This window comes from Oryza brachyantha, chromosome 2, assembly GCF_000231095.2.
Source record: "Oryza brachyantha chromosome 2, ObraRS2, whole genome shotgun sequence".
NCBI lineage: Eukaryota > Viridiplantae > Streptophyta > Magnoliopsida > Poales > Poaceae > Oryza > Oryza brachyantha.
Window position 1 is genome coordinate 18121169 of NC_023164.2, and position 22808 is coordinate 18143976.

Below are 22808 nucleotides of genomic sequence, written 5' to 3' on the forward strand. Positions count from 1 at the left end.
TAGATGTTTGACTAAATCTTATAATAAACAACAAATATGTTTTTCTGGTGGGAATATATTTTAGGACAGAGTGAGTGCAAAGGTTATGAGCTTATGGAAGTTATAAGAAAATATTGCGTTGGTTTTTTGTGTTACTACCTCATTTTAAATAAGACCATCTTTAAATGTTTTTATTTATACTCATTCTAAAATAATTTTATTTTAAGCAATTAATGTATTGCAGTTTATGAAAGTGAAGAACCAATACATTAAAACTATATAGAGTGGTGGACAATTACATCGTGATTTGATAAAATGGATGTTATTAGGTTTTTTATCTTGGTATATGTGTGATGGGTAAAAGGCTGAGTTATTTTGGAACATATGGGGATATAATTTAGGCGTGAATTTGGTGCGTGTGGTGGGGGTGTGGGGGGGTACCCCGTACGTGCCATGAAATAAAATTCCCTGCAAAGAGCATGCAAGTCCAAAGAATATATGCTTGCCTCGCTACTTGCTACTAGTATCTTCTTCTTGGGAACATTGAACTGTCCGTTTTTAACATATTTACTACCAACATGTTCATAAGATAAAAGCAGCATGTCAAATGAATTTTATTACCACGTAGTACCAACTCTGGTTGGGTATAGTAAAGAACTTCGGTATAATGCACCGATCACTGACGCAAGGTGCGTGCAAGGCAGTTATTGCAACATCATTTTGTCATGATCATGGCCATTATTGCAACATTTGTTTTGTCACATAGGGAGGCCACCAGAGAGAAAATTAACCAGCACTGGGATTGAAGGCAATCAATACCTGGACCGTCTTTTGGCCAGGAGCAACATTCCATCAATCGACCTACCCAACTCTGGCGATTGGCAGTTCAGTTGAAGGGTCAGAAGCATAGGCTCAGACCAGTCTCGATGCATAGTTTCATGACATATTTACTTTACCAAGACTGTAAACTAGGTAATCGAGCTAGATGTGTTTTATGGGGATGAAACTCCTCTCCTATCTCATGGAACCCCCTTATTTAATGATCCTGCCAAGTCAGCAACTTTGCTGATGTGACACTTTATTTAATGTGTATGACATTCACATCAAACATGTTTTGGGACTGGCCTAATACTCCCTCCGTCTCTTAATAAACTAAACTTTTGGTTTCCGTACCTAGCGTTTGACCATCCGCCTTATTTAAAAAAATTTAAGAAATTGAAAAAAATTAGTCACATGTAGAGTACTATTCATGATTTATCACCTAATAAAAACAAAAATGTTAATCGTAAAAAAATTAAATAAGACGAAGAGTCAAATATTATAGGTAAAAAGTGAAATATTGATTTATTTTGGGACGGAAGGAGTACAAGATACCCTCATGATTTTTATACCTTCATGGATGCCCCTGTTTCAACTCGTCAATTTACTCGCGGTAGTTCCATTTTTGTGTAGTTCCATGGGTGATTATGCTTTTAGAGAGGAACGTAGAAACGTCTCACCAGGTTGATGCTAGTTGCATTTCATCGTTATGAACTTATGATCAGTTCGTTATAGTACAATTTACCATCTCGGCAATATATCCGTTCTTAGCTCTGAGATTGATGCCAGGAATGTTTTCTGTTATCTTTAGTGCTAGCTCAAAATTCTTCCTTTTTTTCCTGAAAGAACGTAGTAGCTCGAACTTCAAAAAAATATAGTACTACGCATCTCAACTCTCCTCAACGTAAAATCGTCTCAAGATACTATCGATTCAACAACAATTTCGTGTGATATGAACGATTGAACGGTACCTTGGAGTCGTTTGTACTGATGTTAGACGAGACCTCTGGACTGCTGGTAAAAAGTTCAGTCTGGTCGCCCAAATACTTCCAAGGAAAAGCAGGAATTCAGCTGTGCTATGTGCAGAGAATATGTAGCCTTTTACTGTGGGACGATACTGTGTAGCATAGTACTTGATCCCATTGGAATTTTTCTTGAACGGAAGGATCACATGTCGGGGGGTAAAAAGCTTCAGTCAAAAAAGCTTGGAAAATTTGGCCTTAGTCAGGTAGAGCTCGGGAATTTACCTTTGAGCTTTTGACCGTTTGGTAGAAGATTTACTTTAGCCACTCCTGCTAATACAGTTCAACATCTTTATCTAACCACCATTACTAGCAAGTAGTAACAAGTAACAGAAGTACATAAATACTTTCGATTTTAAGGTATAAAATTTGGGTTGTGCTTTGTTAGCCCCTTACTTGGAAACAGAACATCAAGAGAATCAACACGCTCAAACCACTATAGAGCAGCAGCTTAAGCATGCCGCATGTACAAGGCTGAGCAAAGGGGTTAGAAGCCTAGAGCCAAACAAAACAAGATTGAAATTCATCAGCCTCCAATGCATAAAAAATGGAATTTGATTTTGCTCCCTTATCTCAACCATTTACCCCAATTCAGCTGCTAGCTATGGATGTACTACAAATACTCTATAGCAATATTTATTTATAACAACGCACCATCAGCTTGAGCAATTTCATTTGGAGTATAGGATGTTTTAAACCTAGATATTTTTCTATAGAAGTGTTAATAGAAATAATTAGCATTCATTCCTTGTAGGCTTGTAGCTGGACAAGGCAAGCCTTTCCAAAATCAGGTGAACATCTGTGAATCTCTCATAACTTCATCTACATACACATATGTACACTCAACATTCAAGACACATTCATTGAAAGGTATCATCTGCCAACAGAATCAGCCTGGACAAAAAACAATAGAGGAAGGTGCAATTTGGAGTGGACTACGACCTTAGGCCATCAGGACACACAAGCCTCCCTGATGCCATCCATAGCAGAGCATTAACCGAATAACAAAAGATCAGGTGTGCACAAGTCGTTTGGGTTTCCTTCGACTAACATGAAACTGCAGTGATCTTCCAAATCATTGCAAGTATTTTCCTCTGACATGAAACCGGGCACAGCTCCAAAATCATCTCCATGAGATTGGAGATGATGCACTGATGACCACAATTCTGTGGAAGAGTCACACAAGCCTTTTCCATCTTGCTTAAAAGGATGATCTGTGTATGGTGATGGAGAGTTCAAACAACCGCCGTTTGCATCCATGGACAAAGTACTACTCTCCTCGGGAGGCATATATCTGAGATGGTGATGATCCAGAGTTCTAGATGTGTAGTTTGAAAATCTTGTATAAGTGAACTTCGCAGGTAACTGGTCCCATCCCTGTATAGGCCCCATATCAGTATTATCAAAAATCCCAGCCTCCGTAGTATATTTATCCTCCAGTCCAGCCAAAGAAGATAAACACATGGAAGTTTCATGCAACCTCTTTGAGTCCAATTGAAAAGGGTGCTCTGAAGTTGAAAATATGAGATCCAGACTACTTCTGTTTGCATTTGACACAATATCTTTGCTCTCACTTGCAGGTAAGTTGGACATATAGCTAAAATCACTGTGATTGAGGATTCCATTTCTAGTATCAAAAAAGCTCGAACCAGAGCATTTCGCATATAACTGGTCGAAGCTAGATAGAAGTCCAGTGTCAGAACTAACTACTCCCGCCTCATGTTGGTCTTGCCTTTCCAGCCCATCTGACCTAGAAATACATTGATCTAGAAGCCCAACACCACACTTAAGAGATAATCCTGCCTCCTGGCCTTGCCCATCCAATTCAACTGAAGGAGAAAAACATTGTTCTACAGGTTTACGGAGGCCAGGTCGCCAGTGGGTATTTGATATTTCATATGGTACCACATGTTTCTCCTCAATCTGACAGGGCATGGAAAATCTATTTGGAATGGACCCAGAGAATCCAGCTGACAACATAGGCGCCCATCCATGATAAGCACATGACCTTGTTTCAACATTACAGTTCAACTCATTAGCTGAAGCTGTTTTGCCTCTGGTGTGTGGTTGGACATCCTCTAGCAACAAGTTAGAAATCTGGTTGTGAGCAGTGTCTCCTTTACAACCAGAGTTTGAAGGACTTACAGTGTGCACCCATGGTAAGGCCATGCTCTCACGTGCTTCATTGCCCCTGTGAGGTAAATCCATTTTCCAATCAAGGGAACCTGTAAGGCCCTGATCGTGTCCCAGTGGCAAAGCCATGAATTGACAGGCTTCCTGAGTTGCATAAGAGGATGAACCTTTTTCTGTTCTCAGTTTAGTTTGCGAATCAAAGTCGCTAAGCCTATAATCAAGCACAGTTTTGAAATGACATCCGGTGCCAGTGTGATTATGTTGGAAGACCTTCATCAGTCTCATGGACTCCTTCGGACGCTGCATTACAATAAGCAACTACCAAATCATGGAACTGATAAATAACAGCCACTATTTTTTAGAACATGATAGTACATTAAATAGATTCAGGAAAGGATACCTTTTTTATCATGTTCTCGGTGCCTAGCCTTTGCAGGATGTCAGCAAAAAATTCTGATCTGAGAAATTTAGGTCATCAGGCGAACCATTATTGGACAGCATGAAAATATAAAGTAATGGAGTTCTTCAATATGTAGTGACAACCTTCTCTGCAAAAACTCAGAACTTTCCATTGACACAGTTTTTGCAGCTAGCTTTAATAATTTCCCTCTCTTTTCTGAAAAGATCCGTCCACTCCAAGGTTCTATGGCTATGACCAAAAGTGAAAACAATGCGGGCTTAGCATATTAGATAAATATAGCAGATGTAAATTGCTGCGATAACACTGCTAATCATATGTCTCACAAGTATTAGTTTATGAAAGGGATTAAGAAACTGAGAATTATTGCTCAATATCTACGTGGTGAATCAGTAACATGTGCTTCGATTCAGTCAATGTTTGCAGGACAAATATAAGCATCCAGCACACTTCAGAAAATATGTGTCATAGTTTGCGTGAAAAAAACACTTGAAGAATAAAAAGAACCCAGTATTATTTCCTAGCCTTCTCATTTCATTCATTCTCAATAGAAGATTATATTTATATAAGAAAAATATCAACTACAATAGGCTCCAATATTTAGGAAGGAATGATAAACTCTACAAAATCGTGCATTGCTAAAGCAAGGTACATGCATATATGGAAAATGTCTATCATATTGACAATTTCCAGCAAGACATTCAGCAGTATAGTAGGCAGTCACTATGCTATGTATTTCTTCTTGAAAGATGAAAATGTCTCACCAGTGTTTCTTGAAATCCCTACGGCTTCGAAGGAAATCTGATTTATGGGTGTGCGAACATGAACAGTCAAGTAATCACGTGGTTTTAACTGAGGTGTATCATTATTGACACATTCTGCAGAGAACACAATAGTAAGAAGAGTCTAAAATTATTCATGCCTAAAGGAGGTCAGAGAAAAATGAATTCAACCAGAATGGGAAGCTTTCTCATTGACTTGCTCATGGTAGATTTCTTCATTCTTAGAAGGTGTATTAGGGGTCTCCTCAGAACAAAGAGTGCTCTTCTGGACAGGGAGCTTTCTGGCTGGCATTACATTTTGCAGTTCTACAAGGCACAGCAAGATCACATGAGATACATATGAACGATCTGTTTCAAGTCGTTTGACGTTTGACGTTTGAATTAAGAGCACAAAAGAGAATAGTAGTATAGTAGACATAGTACACCAAATGGAAGTGTATAGAGTTACAAACCTATTAGTGTTTCTTCGTTTTGCTTGGAGAAAGAATGAGATCTACGGCCTGACTGATCCCACAATTTCTTAAAGAATTTGTATTCACTAGTTTTTGCATCACAACCTGCATGGAGAATGATGGCCAAATATGGTAAGGATGTAGAAACACAAAGAAAACCATGTAAATGCAAATTAAAATTAATATTGCAAGGAGCATAGTAAATGGCCTCAACAATTTAACAGCAATATTTAGAAAGAGTGTTGCTTTCATGCTTCAACCATCTCATGGGATTGCACAGAATACACTTCAAAGGGGTAAGTAGCATTCATCCACCATTGATTCATCTTCTGAAATGACACATCTAACATTGAGAAGACTACAAAGGCATGGAACCCAGAATATATTTTGACAAGAAAAATCAATCTCTGTAAGCTGAAGTACATAACATGAAGATACGGAAATGGGTGGCTTCTGATAGAATATTCATGCATCATGTAACCTAAAAGGTATTACCAAAATCAAGCACTCTTTAAAAATGGATTTATAGTGAGGCCAGGGCCAAATGAAATGCACCTTGGGGTCTGCTTTTTTCAGCTTTGCCTGTGTTTGCATCCTGTCTCGTGCACATCTGATGTCTGCTGCCTTCAGTAGCAAACCGAACTTTTTTCCTTGGCCTTCCACCTGTCATTGCGTACTCAATCATTCCATCAAATCAGAAATTCACATTGATTCCCAGGAGAAAAATCCCACTGAATAAAGGCTGCAATGAATAACAAGACGGCACTTGAGGATAGCTGGAAAGTAACTAGGACTATAAGCAAAGGCAACCAAAGAAAAGCTTATTAGAAACATAGAGAGGAATCAAAGCATGCCACTTCTGAAACAAACACATTCAATAACAGATAAAATATTTTTCTTGAAAGGACAGATTAAAAATAAAATCTGAAGGTGGACATCAGCGGCATACGATCCTAAACCAACACCAAATTTATAATTGGCAATGAAATGGTCCCAAATATACACACAAAATCCATGAACGACTCTTTTGTATTCAGAAAGAGGCAGGGAATAACATTACGAGTTGTTCAGAATTGAACCGCGGATTAACAACAGCTAATTCTTCCACAAACCCCAACCTCACGCAATCCCAATTCAATCATCCCACAAACTACAAACTTCTACGTCGATCCACGAACCTGGCTCGCACCGTCATCATGTACCGAAAATTGAACCCGACAAATCCCTAAGGCCAACAAAGAAGAGAGAGAGAAACACGAAGCGCGAGAGAGACCTGGGGAGGAGGCCTCCGGGAGGGGCCTCGGCGGCGCTGGTGGCTGGAAGGACGGGCCGCGCGGGGGCCGCGGGGGCTTCATAGAGGAGGAAGTGGGAGGGCCGGTTCTAGGGTTCCGATGCCGGAGACGATCCATCGCCGCCGCCTCGAGTGGTGCGCGCCAAAACCCGAGGGGATGAAAAGAAAGCGGAGGGAGGGAGAGCCTTCACACTCCGACAATTTTCTCATTTGGTACACGCACTAGTATCAGTCTTACAAATAAGTCCACGAGGCTATTGATTGCACCTTAGAATTGAGATGACAAATTAGTAGAAAAAGAATGACCTAAATGTCCTACATCAAATAAGAAAGATCTAGAGTAGAATGCCACTTGAGGTTAAAATGGAGATAAATTTAAATGAGAGTAATTGGAGGAAAATTTAAATTCTAAAGTTGCACTTATTGTGAGACAAAACGTACTCGCTAGAGTATCACCTATTGCGGTATAGAGACAATAAACTATAATTTAGTCATCTAATAAAACACTCAAACATGATAAAAAAAATATCACGGGATATATTATGTAAAGACTTCTTTTAATTAACTTCACTATTTCCAATTATCTCAAATTGGATTTATTATTAACGATAGCGATACGAATTAGTGCTATCCATTCCTAGACCGTCATTGATTTTACACCAATTCATGAGCTTTAGCGAGCCAAGCTTGAGCTGCTCATTTACCTCGTTGACTTAATGAATTAATGGGTATTTCTTCTGTCCTAAAATAACTTCGTTTTTTTTTGCCTATCTCACACATACCAGTATAAAAACAAAAAACTAAAATGTCCTCCACTTCCTTAAATCTCAGTGCAATTATTTCTCACCTTATATATGTCTAATGCACTTATCCCCTACTTTCATAAACTCTAATACAACGATCACTCAAAAGTAAACTTATTTGAGACAAATAAGAATGTGCAAAGATAAAATTATTTTGAAACATAGAAAGTAATATGTTTATCTACACAATAAATTAGCATACATTAGCAACATTCATTTGTCTCAATCATTTCTATATTTTTTTTATTAGAGTAAGTTTTACAAAACCCCATATATTTTGGTTCAAGCTGCATAAATTCACGTATGTTTTGGTGTGTTACAAATAACCACATGTATTATGGCCCTATGTTACGCAAAACCACATATTTAACCACTTTTTCTTTAATCTAATATTCATATGAATTTGTAAATAGCATCTAGATTTTCTGGATTCATTTAATCCATTGTCTAAATATTGTATACTCTAATTTAATTATTTTCCATTGCTATAATATTAAGTTAATTTTGTTAGCAATGTTGTTTTGTGAAACCTTAATGCCACAGTAACTGGGGTCATGTACCACCTACTAAAATTATTGTGGTTTTGTGCAATGTGAGCCATGATACTCTGGGTTATGCAAAATTCAATTTTTCATTAGTGTGATTTACTTGAAAATAGCTGTCTTTATTAAAATATTATCATTAAAAGATTGATGGTAAAATAGGCTCAGGTTGAGGTTGGGTAGACAAACTAGCTCGGCTCAGTTGACAGCCCCTGCCTCTACTCAACTGAGGCCGGACCATCTCGGCTTCACCTCGCCTTCGCTTTACATGTGCTCTGAATTTGGGGGAATTTAACAATTTACCACTGTTAGATATTCTTTAAATGTTACTTTTACATATGTTTTTATAGAATTGCTATTGGAGAGAGAAAATTTCTTAACAAATCATCATTTTTGCTGATATGATCACCAAGTCATACTGCCACCATGAATGTGAAGTGTGAAATATCCATTTTACCCTTTATGATACAACTTGTCACTTCTTGCATCTCTTGTTTTATTTGAAATTTTTTAATATTAATATTTTTATTGTTATTATATAGTAAAACATAAATAGTAATTTAAACATGACTAATTTTTTTAAAAAAATAGTAATTTTTTTAATAAAATAGATGGTCAAACCCTAGATACAGACGAATGTAGTATTTTGCAAGAGCTGCAACGGCTACCTGGTAATATATTACTTCTATTTCATGGTTTGCAAATGGTAGCGAACTGTATGTCTAGTCGTCTTACCGGTTGCATCGTGCTTGCTTCAACTCGCATTGTAGGCTACAAGAGAGGTGAAGGAAAGGGGATGAGCTACATCATGGTGCCCACAAGAGATAAAATGGATATTTCACACTCCCCATGCATCCTGGTGGTATGAGTTGGCAAGACACATTAGCAAAAGTGACAATTTGTGAAGAAACTCTTTTTCCAATGGCAATTTTATAAGAACACATGTAAAAGTAGCATAGCCATCACTAATAGTGGCAAATAGTTAAATTCCCCCTGAATTTGGAATAGCCTGGATGAAGAGATCCATGCCAAAGTGAAACGGAGCGACAAAAACATCTCAAACGCAAGGGCCCTGGAGCATCTGGATCTAATCTCCAGCCTGTTCCATTTCTTAAGCAAAACTATTTCCAGGATTTGATGAGCAATTCTCTGTTAAATATTCACAACCGCTGTTTACAGCACAATGGATATGGCCAGCAAAAAAAAGCCCATACAAACAAGGGGAAAACAGTCAGCTACATTCTGTTATCTTTGTACAGTGTGAACGGTACAAGTTAACACATGATACAATGCCTGCACACATGGGAAAAAGGAAACAATAAAAGGAACACATGCACACACGAAAGGCCAACCTGCTCAATGCACATCTGTCTGTTATATACAAATTGAATGAATGAAACCAAACCCATTCAAAGATATATGATACATACATATTGTATACAAAACAAAATGATCTAGTGGTTAGCATCAATCGGTGCACCAGACCTTGCCTGTGATATCCGGTTTGCATAGATTGTTACTAGGCGCAGCTGCGTGCTATTAAGCCCCTCTAGATATGGTACAAATGCTTTCCCAAGCATAATGTATATATCCACCAAGCAGAATACAACAGTCTGGAAAGAAAGTTAATACAATATTAGATTCCAAACATTGTCATATATTTATTGATACATAATCCAGATAACAATGGTAGACAGCAGGTAGATGGTTGCTTGTGATTAACATGCAATTGACAATGACCAAACATGAACAGATTCTTAGAAGAGAACTCAAAATAGATAATGCACTTTGCCACTGACCCTGTAGCCGAACAAAGAAATATGTGACGTTTTGGCATCAAGGTGGTTTATTATAATGTATTAATAAAACATAAAGCATGGTAAATTATAATATTGTAGAAATAATTTTCAAACGAACTCAAACACATCATTTTCATATATCCAATCTAAATAATCATGAGATATCAATATTTAAGGTTTGGGTGCACATACTACAACCAAAAAGTCACTGCTTTTTACTGGAGGGAGTGTTATAACACTAGTGTAGCCGACTATCAAACAACTGGAAACTATGAAAACTAGGGAATTAGTAAGAAGAACAATCAAGCACCTTGCGAACGTCTGGACTCTGGTTATTGAAAGCATCAAAAAGTGCCGGTAGAAATGAAGGCAGTTGGGTCACTAATTCCTCCTCTGAAAGGCGCCCAACAAGCTGAAAATTTACCAGGAGAAAACCAGCAATCAAATAAGGTTAGTCTGGATATGTAACGAACAAGAAATCCAGAAGAGACGAAACAGCTCTACAAACTAATGATGTTTCTTGTAATATAAAAAAATATTTCCTTAATCTCCTCATTAACATGTAATCAGCAACGAAGCTTTAATGAAATAGTTGTATAGGGTACACAAGTGATCAATTCAACAGTTGGTAGCTGCCAAGATATTCAAGCTGTGATGGGCCTTATCAGAGATAAAAATACCATCATTGACAAATAAAATTATGGTAAATTAAATGCAGGTTAATTATCTTTCATTATCTGATGTTTTCGTTCAGTATGTTAAAGTATTGCACCAATGATAATTAAAGTATGGAGCTAAGATACCTTTGTCAAGCAGTTGGTACACATGACAAGCATCTTTTCATCATCACTAACCAATAAAGGTATAATAACCTGCAGTGCAAGCACAAAGAAAAAAGGACAAAAGTATAAGCTGCCAGTTACAACAAGTGTAAACAAGCACTACTGCATTATTTATATCCACTATTTTATACAAAAAAAGGAGGAACTCTGGACATACAGCAAGGCATCTAAAAGGGTCGTATTTTGCCAACACAACATTTAAGCACTGGTTTGCTTCATTGGAAACCTGCATCAGCATTAAAAAATGATTAGCCCACAAGCAAGAGGAATAACTAAATGAGGAAAGTTTACCTTGGCTACGACATCTTTGGTCACATGTAGGAGCTTTTCAAGGACAATCTCAATAGATTCTTCCATAGAATCTTTCTGAAAATGATAGACATTATTAGTCAACAAGCTACTAGCTAGATTACCAAACATTCATGCAATTTTTCAATAGAAAACCTGGTTTTGGAGCATCTCAGCAACTAACGATAGAGAAAGCTCCCTGATAGAAGAATCCGAATCATCCAACACCTCAAGGACGGTTGTTAAAATTTGATTGAAATACTATTGAAACACAGAAGACCGACATCAGGATAAAGATATTATAAATAGAAGGGTACTATAAAATAATGAAAACATATCAAATAAGCTGCAATACTAGAGGATCATAACTATCCATTCTGGAGGACACCACTCACAATGAACAGTTTATAGAACAATGATAATCAAATGTTCTTTTCACTGTTACTGAAATGACGAAGCATTTATCATTTTTAGAAACCATTGCATAAGGATAAATCAGGAAATTTGTTCTAGAATGAAGATAATGTTTTAAGCTATTGTACTATAGCAGTAGTGCAGCATTTCATTATCAATGAGATAATGGAAACAGTGTGAGTTCCCTCATGTAACAGGGCCCTGCGATTCTTTTTCCCTCCATCCTGAACCACACACTCTCCAGAAACTCTCATTTATTCTCATACTAGTCACACAAGGAATACAGCATGAGATGCAGAAGCATATAACTGATGGCGTAAAACATGTATTGCAACTGCTTAACCCAATTAAAGATAAAAGTCCACATGGATAAAAGGACATGAAAGAAAGCTATAGTATTGAAACTTTTCTTATAAAATTAAAGTGATATTAAAAAGGTAAGATTGCAAACCTTAGACCATATAGAGTTGTCATTATTAGTGGAAGCTGTAACCAGCTGTTGTAATGCCTCCCGCTTGTCTAGATTTGTAACTTCACCGACATTGCTTATCTAAAAACATAGAAAAAAGTTAAAATATAATTTGTATATAGGATGAGAAAAGTAAAATTAACACATCAGCATTACTAACAAAGTTGATGAAAAAGAGGAGATATTTCAGACATACCTGATGAAGAAGTTGTGGGATGCTAGGGCCATTACTGGTGTGTGGGATAGTCTTCACAGAACTAAGCTCCACAAATGGATTTCCCTCTTGATTGCCCTCCACAGAAGTTGAAATAGCAGCACTGCGCACATCAGAAACAACAAGACGGCTTAACTCCAGACGAGGAGTACTGGTAGAATTTTCATCATCGATGGTAGCATCTGATTTGTCAGGATAATCTGTCCATGAACGCGCAGCTTCTACAACTGTGCGAGCAATGTTCTTTGATTCCCTACTAGCTGTAAGAACTTCAGCCTCAGAAGGTTCAAAACATTGCTTAACATTATCAATGCTAACATCAGAGGAAGTACGGCCAGTAGAAGTATCAAGGAATGTTGATCCTTGCAATACATTCATCTTCTTCACTGTAACATTATCAAGGGAACTAGGAGAAAATCGTCCAAATGCATAGCTATTCTTTGGCGTCATAGCATAACCATCTTCAGAAGAATTTCCAAAATCAACTTGATCATAAGATTTGGGACGTGAGCGTTCTTTTTTGCTCTGCAAGTAATTCACCAGATCAACCTCGATACGAGGAGTATATTGTTTCAGTGCTCGCCTCACAAGGTTTTGTTCTTCAACTGACAGACTTAGAATAAAATTTAGAACCGCTGTTGAATCAAAATGAGAATAGACTGCTATGATTCCAGAAATGGAAGTTTCCTTCAATTTTGCATTCTTTTCATGTATTAAAGGTGCTAGCTTTGAAAGCCATAGCTTAAGAAAGCCACTGTTACTGTAACCTTCCAAGTCTGCTTTGTATCTGCTGAATGACTTATTAGCAAACTCAAGAACAGCAAGTTTTGCTTTTGGAGACCTTTGTTCATCTAGTGAACGTACTAGCGCAGGTAGTAATGTGTCAATGGGATATGTGCGGCCAACAACGTCCAAGGTTGACGAACATGGTTGCCTAACTAGCTCCTTTGGATCAATAAGTCTTGAAAAGACATATGGTAAAATTCTTTCAACATAGCTCTCAAATTGTTTCTTGCAAGCTGGAATGATATCTGCAAGTGTGGAGAAAGCTGCCTGTGCAACTTTGTGATGAGGATCATCCAAATAACGGAAAAATAGCTTCATGACCTTTTCGAAATTCTGCATAACTTCTTGAATGCCTTTTTGTCCTTGTTGCAATAGTGTCTGAATAAAATTAAAAGCCGCAACTCTAGCTACCCAATCTGAACTTGCACTAAGGCCCTCAGAGAGTGCATCACTTATAGATGTTGGACCATCTGTGTATCGTGACATGTCACTAGATGAGATATGACCATCATCAAAACTGTGCCTCGAGCTTGCAGAAGCCCTTGATGCCACTTGCTTCCTAAGAGGCCTCTGGAAGTGTGGAACCTGGTTATGGTGTAAATTTCTGTGGCTGGCTTCCCTATAGTTCATATCAAGATAGTGTCTGTCCATCTGCATCTGTGGCATCCGCCTGGTTGGCCATGTATCATTACTCTCGTCCATAGTGCTACCATATTGAGACCTCCCAGAAGAGCTTCTCACATAAGGCAGTGATGAGCCTGATATTGATTCAGATGATAGACTACTCAAATATGGTGACCTCGACCGCTCTTTGTTGGCCACTGTATCTACCAAGCGTGAACCACCATTTCTTGTGTTACTAATGCTTGGCAAGGATGAGTCCAGCAATACAGAATTCTGCAAAGACAGATGGTCCGAAGCAGTTGCAGCAAGTGGGATAGGAGGATCACGAGAGGATGGAGGATCAACTCCTGCACTAGGAGGAAAAGAAAAAAGAAATTAAGATTTCTTAAGTATTTAGAATATAAGTCATGAAAGCAATACTAAGAATTTTAAACTATATAATGAAAGAGCAAACTCAAATTCAGCAGCTTAAAGTATACCAAGATCCAAGCTTGCTGAGCGCATAGCGGAGAAATTTTGCCTGCCTGACATGCTTACACCCTTCAATAAACTTTCAATTGCAGAAACCTTTTGTTTGCTTGAGTTGAGAACACTCTCTATGCTTCTTTCAGTGCTTCTACCAGTTGTCTTTGATTGTGACAGAAGAGTTCTTGATGAGAGAGACGATTCAGAAGAAATAGCTGCACTCTTGTCCATCGCAACAATAGCTGAAGTGCTGTATCCAGCTAAATGTGTACCAGTTGAATGAGATGAAACACGAGAAAGTTGGACACCCTTCTCACGCAATGACGGAGAAGGATACCGCTTGTGCAGGCCCCCATCTTCATCATTTATCATCTGCAAGTGCTTGCGTTTTTCAGATCAAACAAACAATTATACTGTGTAATAGCAGTCGGACAACCGCACTGTTTTAGTTCAGAAAATCCTTTTCAAGTAACAAAATATACATGTTCACACATATTTTGGCTGATTTTCGTTATAAAATAATTTCTTCCAAATTTTTATACCACAAGGTTAGGCTTGAAAGAATTTACACATGATACCTAGCACAACTAACTAGTACAAGCGACTTGTTGAAGAATTATATCTGCAAATTAAGAATACAATAATTTGGAATATACTCTTAAATAAACTAACAGAAGATATTACAAAAGGATACCTAGAACTTTCCTTCAATTTCAGCAAGATCCACAGAAAGATTTAAGTTGTTGACTAAGGTGTATGATAGGTACATAGTACACAAAGCTAATGTCTCCTCTTTTGACCTTACTGGCAACATAGAATAAATAATACATGTCAACCTCCATAGCACTCTAAGATGCCAACCTAAACATAGTATAGTTTTGAATGTTTGATTGATCTTTCCAAGGAACCATGCAGAAAAGTAAAATGGCATACCCTCTGTATTGCAGGATCAAATGACATATAAAGCCGACGTGAACGCTCAGGCCATGTCTTTGTGAACATCCTATAGCAAGATCTTGCAGTTGCACGAACCTGTATTTGCAACACGGCACAAGAATAACATAAAAAATTGTTTCAGGCATTTAATACTTAACAAGTTAACAGTATGGTGACTTAAGTCAGGAAAAATGGGTGGTGTTAGACCAACCTCACTCATTGCATCAGCCACACAGCATTTTATTAGATCTTCATATATATCAGATGCACGTTGTATTTCAGGAGCATCTGCCCAATATTCCAATATTAGGAGGGCATACTCACTACATCTGAAATAGTAGGAAACAGGCATGAGTAGCCTTAAGAAATAAAGATCATGGATACTGCGAAAAAGACAATGCTAAACACAAGTACCTAGCACGAAGGACTGCACTGCGATCATTCTTTGCCGTGTCAGCTATAAGTGGAAGAATACGTGAAACCTTGCAGTTCCGCAGGATCTGAAACACAATAATTGTCAAAAAGGAAAATGGGTAATGAGAGGTTTTACCGTAGTTAAATACAAGAATGTAGCTATCTTACAGTTTTTATGCAATTGTCCGCAGATTCAGCAATAACAAGCACAGTTATCACAACAAGCTTGAAAAGTACCTGAGAATTTCATCAGTATATTAGCCTACTGAGGAAGTATAAGGGTATTGACGTACTGTTGCAAAACACTGAAACAGCTTCTAGGATTACCGGAATAAATATTTCAGCACATGGTTCAAAATCACCAAGGAGTTCTTTTGATAGTATATTAAGTAGATGGCATACCTGGGGAAAAAACTGGGTCAGCAATATTTTCTCACCACAGTTTGTTCGGTCATTGCAAATTCAACAAGAATTTTCTTTTCTAACAAAATTCCATAACACACATGTTCTTATAAAATGAAATATTTTTCAATGAACTAATTTTTATCTGCCTCTCAAGAATTGGTGCTAAACTGAATACCTGTTTTACTATGCTAGACCGTCGGTCAGACAGTTGAGCTGACAAAGGAGGAACTAGCTGCTTCAAGAGCACAAGAAATGATGGGTAATCAATTGCACCTGGTACAAAGAAGAGTTCATTTCAAACAAAAAGAATGCAAAATTATCTTTACAAGAAAGGTTGGAATAATACATAATTTTGTAACAGTGTGTTTGTACAGTCAGTAGCATGGCCTATAGCATCCCTGTAAAATTAGAAATGTGAAGCAATTTTATTTCACTATTCCAATATATTTATTTCCATGGCTTAACTTGTCTTCATTGGATTGATTTCTACATGGCCATATGCATCATTATTAGCTCTGATAAGTAACTTATCAATATGGCACTCAAAGTCATGTGGTTGGTGGGTTACCAAGTTAACTAACAGTGCAACGCCACATTCCCACCTGACTTTGAATAATGTGGTTGGTTAGCTCAATTCTATTTCATTGTTTTTGTTACTAACAATATACAGATAATCTATCTCTGGAGTTCCCTTTTAGACTTATTGCAAGAACTTCAAGCCTGTGGCATATACTTTTTAAAGAAAGCTACTTATAGGCACTATCAAATTTTAGAGAAGAAAATACAACAGTGACAGATATCGAACCTCCATATACCAAGGCTTCAATCCTTTGCATTGCTGCAATACGTATAGACCAGTCCTTTTCCGGATCAAGGGCAGATGCAATCTTCTCAATTTCTCTAAGTAATTCTTTCTCTGAATGAACTCTTATGGGATCCACTGGTTTCTCGGTAATATCCGAGTCACCTGTGAATGACACAAAATCAAGTGGTATATAATCAATATGCCGAGGTCGCTAATGACAAAAAAGTAAGTATGTCTAGACCCAAAGTTGCCATGGAAAAACTGACTACTGACCAAAAACTAATCATTTCCTAAATTGTTTGAACAATGCTGAAAGCTCCCACTAAAATGGTGGACTTGGAAACCTCTAGCATATAAACAGCAAAGTTAAAATGTTGCCTCTATAGTGCATGCTCCTTACCCTGAGTCCCTAGTAAAACAAGGTGGATTTTAACGCATCAAAATGAACTTTCACAACAATGGGAATATACTTGCCAAAATTAGCATGCAAAGTCTTTCAAGGCCGTGCGACACGCATATAGAATAAACATGTACATCTACTGCATGTGCTTCCCTTCATCTACATGTGACATCTGCCAATGATGTCTGCAAGAACTTTAAAATCATGAACCAACTAATAGTCGCATGATTACATAAATAACGGCATGTGGAACAAAGCACTAACTCACTGTGCATGGAAAAGATGCTAATATTGCCTTGTTAGATCGATAAGAATTTACAGTGAATAGCATGGAATCTCCGGTTATGTTTAGCCATTGCTTAAAATCTTGGCTGGCACAAACCAATAACACCTTTTTTATTTGTGTAATGTTAATCAAAACAGAAATGAAGCTTCCAGGAAATCGAAAATTAAAACTTGCCTCCAAATAATGTGCTTTCCCTCATTGAGCCCTTTTTCCTTGGACTGCCTCTTTTCGGATTAGCACTTACAGATCTTTCTATAACCTTATATTGCATTCTAGCACCATCAGATGAGCGAACCTTTGGTTCTATTTTATCCAATCTTGAATTTATTTCCTTTAGCTAAAAAAGGCAAAGAAAGATTAATCATATGACAGAATGGCTACCTTAAACATGCACTTGCAAGGATAACACAAGTTTGTGCAATTTACTACTAATCCAACTTCGACACGAAAGAAACCAAGAAAAATGGAGATCAAATTAGCCACATGGATTACCATGTATGAAGGCAGATTATGGCGCTGCAACTCTTCATGGAATTGAGATCCCATATTTTTATACATCTCCTGTAATGAGTAGACAATGTAGATTATTACGCTACAGAAAACCCTTCAATAAAATATATGTCAGAGCATCACTTCATCAGGCAAAGTCAGATAAAGAATAGTCAACAGGCTCTACATAAGCAAAAAAAAAATGAAAGTAAAATATAATTTCGGTCAAAGAATCAAATGTAAAATATAAGCTAGCACATTTTATCAGACTTGTAGCACATTCATTCTATAGATGATTCGAACATTCCTCTTGTTCATAGGCTCACAGTTCAGTCATCAAAATTATCTGGTCTACCATATAAAAACCAATTAAAAGTGAAGACAACCTCTACATTCTTTTGTTCAATTATATTCCTCTTCCAAGAATTTGAGTATAGGTAAATCACATGACCACACAAACCAGTATCGTTTATTTTTGCATCAATGTTGGTGGTACCAAACTAAAGTGAATGTTGTTGCACAGAGAGCATCCAGGTAACAAAGAAGTAATACTCCACCATTAAATTAGTTCAAATGTATTGTTCAAAGGCAGAATGTATTAAACAGCAGAGACTGGACATTGGAAATGGAGGTTCACAAAAGAAAGTGTGCAAAATAATTTGCATCTATTGAATACATTATCTTGGTAATAGAAGAAAGCAAACCTACTATACAATCTGAAGGATGGAACCATAGGTGTTTTGTGTGAACATTGCATGCAGGTAAAATCCCAGATAGTACAATGAAAAGTTTAAACAAATAGCAAAAGAAGTGAGTTGCAAAACATTTTTCCAGAGGGAATTGGAAACGATCAAGTACAACATGTATGTAACTGATCACCTCAATACATGAGATTGCAGCGTCTCTGACACTTTGATTCAAATCATTCAGCAATTGCAAGACCTGTAAAGCCAAACAAGTGCAGCAGCTAGCATTAGAACCATGCAAGAATGAATGAGACAAGAACGGATCAACGGATTAAAATATAAAAATCTCTTGGCATACAGGTGAAAGCAACACGCGCTGTAGAGGTAGCTCTGTAGAAGCAAAGAGGCCAACAGCCGTTGCAACAGTGCGTACAAATTCTTCCCGCACCCTCCAGCTCTTGTGAGTCCATGCATAACTTCCAGCTCTTTCAACAATTATTGTCGGTGATGAAACCTGAGGGTACAGAGAGTAAAAACAGTTTAGTATACCCTGCATAATAATAACAGAACAAACAAGCTCCATAAGAAGATAAATGAACGTTAACATGGCAAATCAACAGTTCAACTTAAAATGAGAAATGTTTATGCATACAAGAGAATATGCAGCCTATGGAAATAAGCTAAAGCCACCAAGGTTATTCTTTTAATTCAAAATACAAATAAGATATTTTTTCAGAGTGCCATCACTAGAGCACCCAACAAAATCTACAGCACTGCACTTCGGCATCAATAACTACTTAAAAAGAAACAGCAGGCAGAAAAGGGGAAATGAAAGTTCTACTAGCTAAATTGTGTGTTGGCTATGGGAAAAAAAATCAAACATGTTCTACATCAAAAATAAGTGAATAGGAATTTTTGATAAAACATATCTTCCACCCTTGATTTTTGTTAGAGGCATGACAATCCAGTCATTTTGGACCATTCTGTATTAGATTTGAAACCTTTTTAAGGGCAGACCAGGAGAATTAACATGTCGAAGGACTATTGTGTTATATTGAAGAAATTTTAGAGAAATTTCATAAAAATACAGTGTAAAGAAGATGTTGCAAATCCACAACCATCACCGCTCTCATATTTAAAGGACTAACAATTGCACTGCCTCTGCTTCTCCAAAATCTACACTGGATACCTAAATCATATATCCTGAAGCAAACTACAGGACACAAGGGAACACATCCTTCCATTGAAAAGCAAAATACAGCAACCATTTAGGTATATCTGTATGCACATATTCTTCCCCAAATATCTATCTTAATCCACTCAGGAAAGCATTAGTTGAATAATAGCATATAGGAATATAGTAAGCTCCAAACTTGTGCCTCCATTCACCTGAAAACTTGGAAAATCAGCCTTGTTCAGGTCACAATAGCCTTAGTCCAGGTCACAAGTTTGTTTATTTCACTAGTAACTATCACCTACTTCAACTAAGAATCACTATTCCCCTGAAATGTTTATTTGAGAAAAAAGTGGATAACAGTGGTCCTGTTTGTTAAAAAACAAAAAAAATGCATAATCTTACAAGGGAAGAAAAATTTTGGAATAACATAGTACCAAGCATGACCACCAACAATGTAGCCATTTGAAGGCATCCTAAGATAGCCCTGAAAGTTACATGATTGCAAATTTGCCTCAACAGCTCATCAAACATTCCAAATTATACTCCAATATCGGTGTCCTTAAACTACAGTGAACAATCAAAGTCTACAACTAAACTAGTTTACGATCAAGGCTTGAACGCATAATCATCAAAGGCCAAAGAACATTTTTAATTCACAGAACCAGCCAGTAGAATTCACCCAAACGAAGTAGGAACTACCTCCTTATACTCATATTAGATACTGCATGCATGTTCAAAGCAGAAATTGTACCGAATTCAAGCTAACGATACAATTTCACAGCTGCATGCAAACCAAATCGCACATTATACTTAGTTCAACCACAATCCATTAGACCACGCCTATTTGTAAGTTTACAGCTAACAATCTAGCTCGAAATGAGCAAAACCATCACACCCAAAGGTCCTCTCCTCACCCACTCAACCCTCGCCATATAACCCATGCACGGCGTGCGTGCGTGCAGTATCAAAACATAGACAAATTGAGATTTTCGTTTCGAAGAATAGTTTACAGGTAACTAACTATAGAAGGGACCGAACCCGCATTCCCCCCAAACCTTAACAGGTAAGAGCAAACGATATCGCTGTGGCAGGCTAGCAGCAGGCAACAGCGAAGAGAAGCAGACCTCCATGAGGGTGACAAGCAGCTGCCGGGCGGCGTCCCGGACAGGCTGCTTGCCGTCGCCCAGCCGCTCGACGGCGGCGGGCACGAGGGCGTTGAGGTGGATCTTGAAGTGGTCGCCGGCGAGCACCGCGGCGGCGGAGAGCGCCTGCAGCCCGCCCTGGGCGACGCGGAAGTTGCCGTCCTTGGTCAGATCCATGCAGGTGTCGACCAGCGCCGTCACCTCGGCCGACGTCAGCCCGCGCCTCGCCGCGGCCTCCAGCGCCTCGTGCAGCCTCTCCACCCCGGCCAGCCGCTCCTTGGTGTCCTTGGCGCGCGCCGCCTCCAGCGCCGCCTCCATCTCCACCGCGCCGCACCCCCCACCCAGCCGACGCTTCCTTCCCCCCGGCGACGACGGCGACCGGTAGGGCGGTGGTTGGGTCGCGTCGCGCGCTCCCGGGTGATGATTTTTGGGGGGAATGGGAGCGGAGGAGGGGAGTGTAGTCGGATCTGAGAGAGACGAAAAGGTTGGGGGAGGGAGGGAGAGAGTGCGCGACAGCGAGCAGAGTAGCGCAGAGTAGTTTCAGAGAATTTTGTGCGCGTTGGTCCCTGTCGTTTCGTAATGTCGCATGTAGCACCCCCAGTCCATCCCAGTATTTGACTACCATTTGACTTGCGGTATACTAGTGCATTTCTCAGGAGCCAGGACAAGTAGGCTTCACTGTAGTTCGTCATGCAGGTGCTGAATTATTACCTCCATTTTTAAAATTCATACGTTGATTTATAGATAAACCTAGAAAAAAAGTATTTTATAACCAAAGCACCCATATGTTCTAGATATAAACATTTTTTTTTACTTTGATCTAACAATTTAGTCATGCCTCCATTTCACAATATATGGCTTTACAGTATTAACTAGATTCATATAGATGCTAATAAATATAGACATATATGCAAATAATTTTATTGATCAATTAATGAATATAAGAGCTAAAAATACGACATAAAATGGGGTGAATAGTATTTAATGGTTACATTTTAAATGGGAAAGTCAAAATCATCCGTTAAAGGAACAGGAGTAATTTGCACTGGTTCTAATCTATATAAGTACTGTCTCCGCTTCATATTATAAGACTTTTTAGCCTTAGCTAAATTCATTCATTGATAAAATTTATGTGTGTGTCTAGATTTATTAGCATCCATATGAATCTAGATAATAATAAAAAGTCTTAAATTACAAAACAGAGGGATTAATAGATAGCTGGACTAGAAGATCAACCCAGAAGTTGTCACGTGAAGTCAGGGTTAGAGGGATGCGAGTATGCAACTTAGACCATGTTTCTTTTAGATTAAGATTATTGTAATCTAGATTATTGAGTCAGGTTATTATATAAGCTATAGATTGTTATAATTTGTAGTAAGATGTGAGTTGTTTCTTTCAATGATTATTGGAGCCTAGATTATTGGTTTGCAAGTCAAAAGAGGGAGTAAGATGGTATGGTGGGTAATTTTTCACCCAATAATCTGGAAAAAGCTCACCTAAATGAGCTTATCATATTATAATAAGCTGAGCTCCAGATTATAATAAGCTACTTCAATAAGTTATCTGTTTTTTTAGCTTACTCTCAATAATCTAGATTATAATAATCTCATGCTAAAATAAACATAGCCGCCTTATATCTGTACGGTCAAGTTAATGTCTTTTACTGTTTGGTTTTGCGTTGCTAGTACTAGTTCTTTATTAATCATACACCTATCATGTTACCACTATATACTCGTATTAAGGGCAAGAGCTTCTTTAGAGTGGAGGATTATAAAAGTACAGGGATGGGAAAAATGTATATTTGATTGGAGTATCATATTAACCCAATTTCAATGGATTAGAGTAACACGGGAAATTGTAGAAATATCCGCTTGGAGCAAGCGCCGGAAAAATGCAGAAACTAAATCGCTATGCCTTGAGGCATTC

The 22808-nt window shown here is 38.0% G+C and overlaps 2 protein-coding genes across 2 annotated transcripts; both read right to left on the reverse strand.

Annotated features, from left to right (window-relative positions):
• Positions 1 to 2456: 2456 nt before the first annotated feature.
• LOC102711047 lies at positions 2457 to 7044 on the reverse strand. Its single transcript, XM_006648776.3, has 8 exons — positions 6879 to 7044; positions 6161 to 6268; positions 5606 to 5710; positions 5325 to 5459; positions 5136 to 5249; positions 4497 to 4602; positions 4354 to 4411; positions 2457 to 4253 (listed from the first exon to the last, which is right to left on the reverse strand). The coding sequence occupies exons 1-8, from the start codon at positions 7012 to 7014 to the stop codon at positions 2814 to 2816; spliced, it is 2202 nt and encodes a 733-aa protein (XP_006648839.3). The 5' UTR covers positions 7015 to 7044; the 3' UTR covers positions 2457 to 2813.
• A 2509-nt stretch (positions 7045 to 9553) lies between these two features.
• Positions 9554 to 21343, reverse strand: LOC102710945 (CLIP-associated protein-like). Its single transcript, XM_006647457.3, has 21 exons — positions 20865 to 21343; positions 18922 to 19077; positions 18757 to 18819; positions 17881 to 17949; positions 17563 to 17725; positions 16703 to 16864; positions 16073 to 16170; positions 15820 to 15894; positions 15661 to 15729; positions 15493 to 15578; positions 15290 to 15407; positions 15076 to 15174; positions 14157 to 14514; positions 12250 to 14024; positions 12036 to 12134; positions 11327 to 11431; positions 11174 to 11248; positions 11040 to 11108; positions 10844 to 10912; positions 10351 to 10452; positions 9554 to 9854 (listed from the first exon to the last, which is right to left on the reverse strand). The coding sequence occupies exons 1-21, from the start codon at positions 21198 to 21200 to the stop codon at positions 9696 to 9698; spliced, it is 4305 nt and encodes a 1434-aa protein (XP_006647520.1). The 5' UTR covers positions 21201 to 21343; the 3' UTR covers positions 9554 to 9695.
• Positions 21344 to 22808: the final 1465 nt, after the last annotated feature.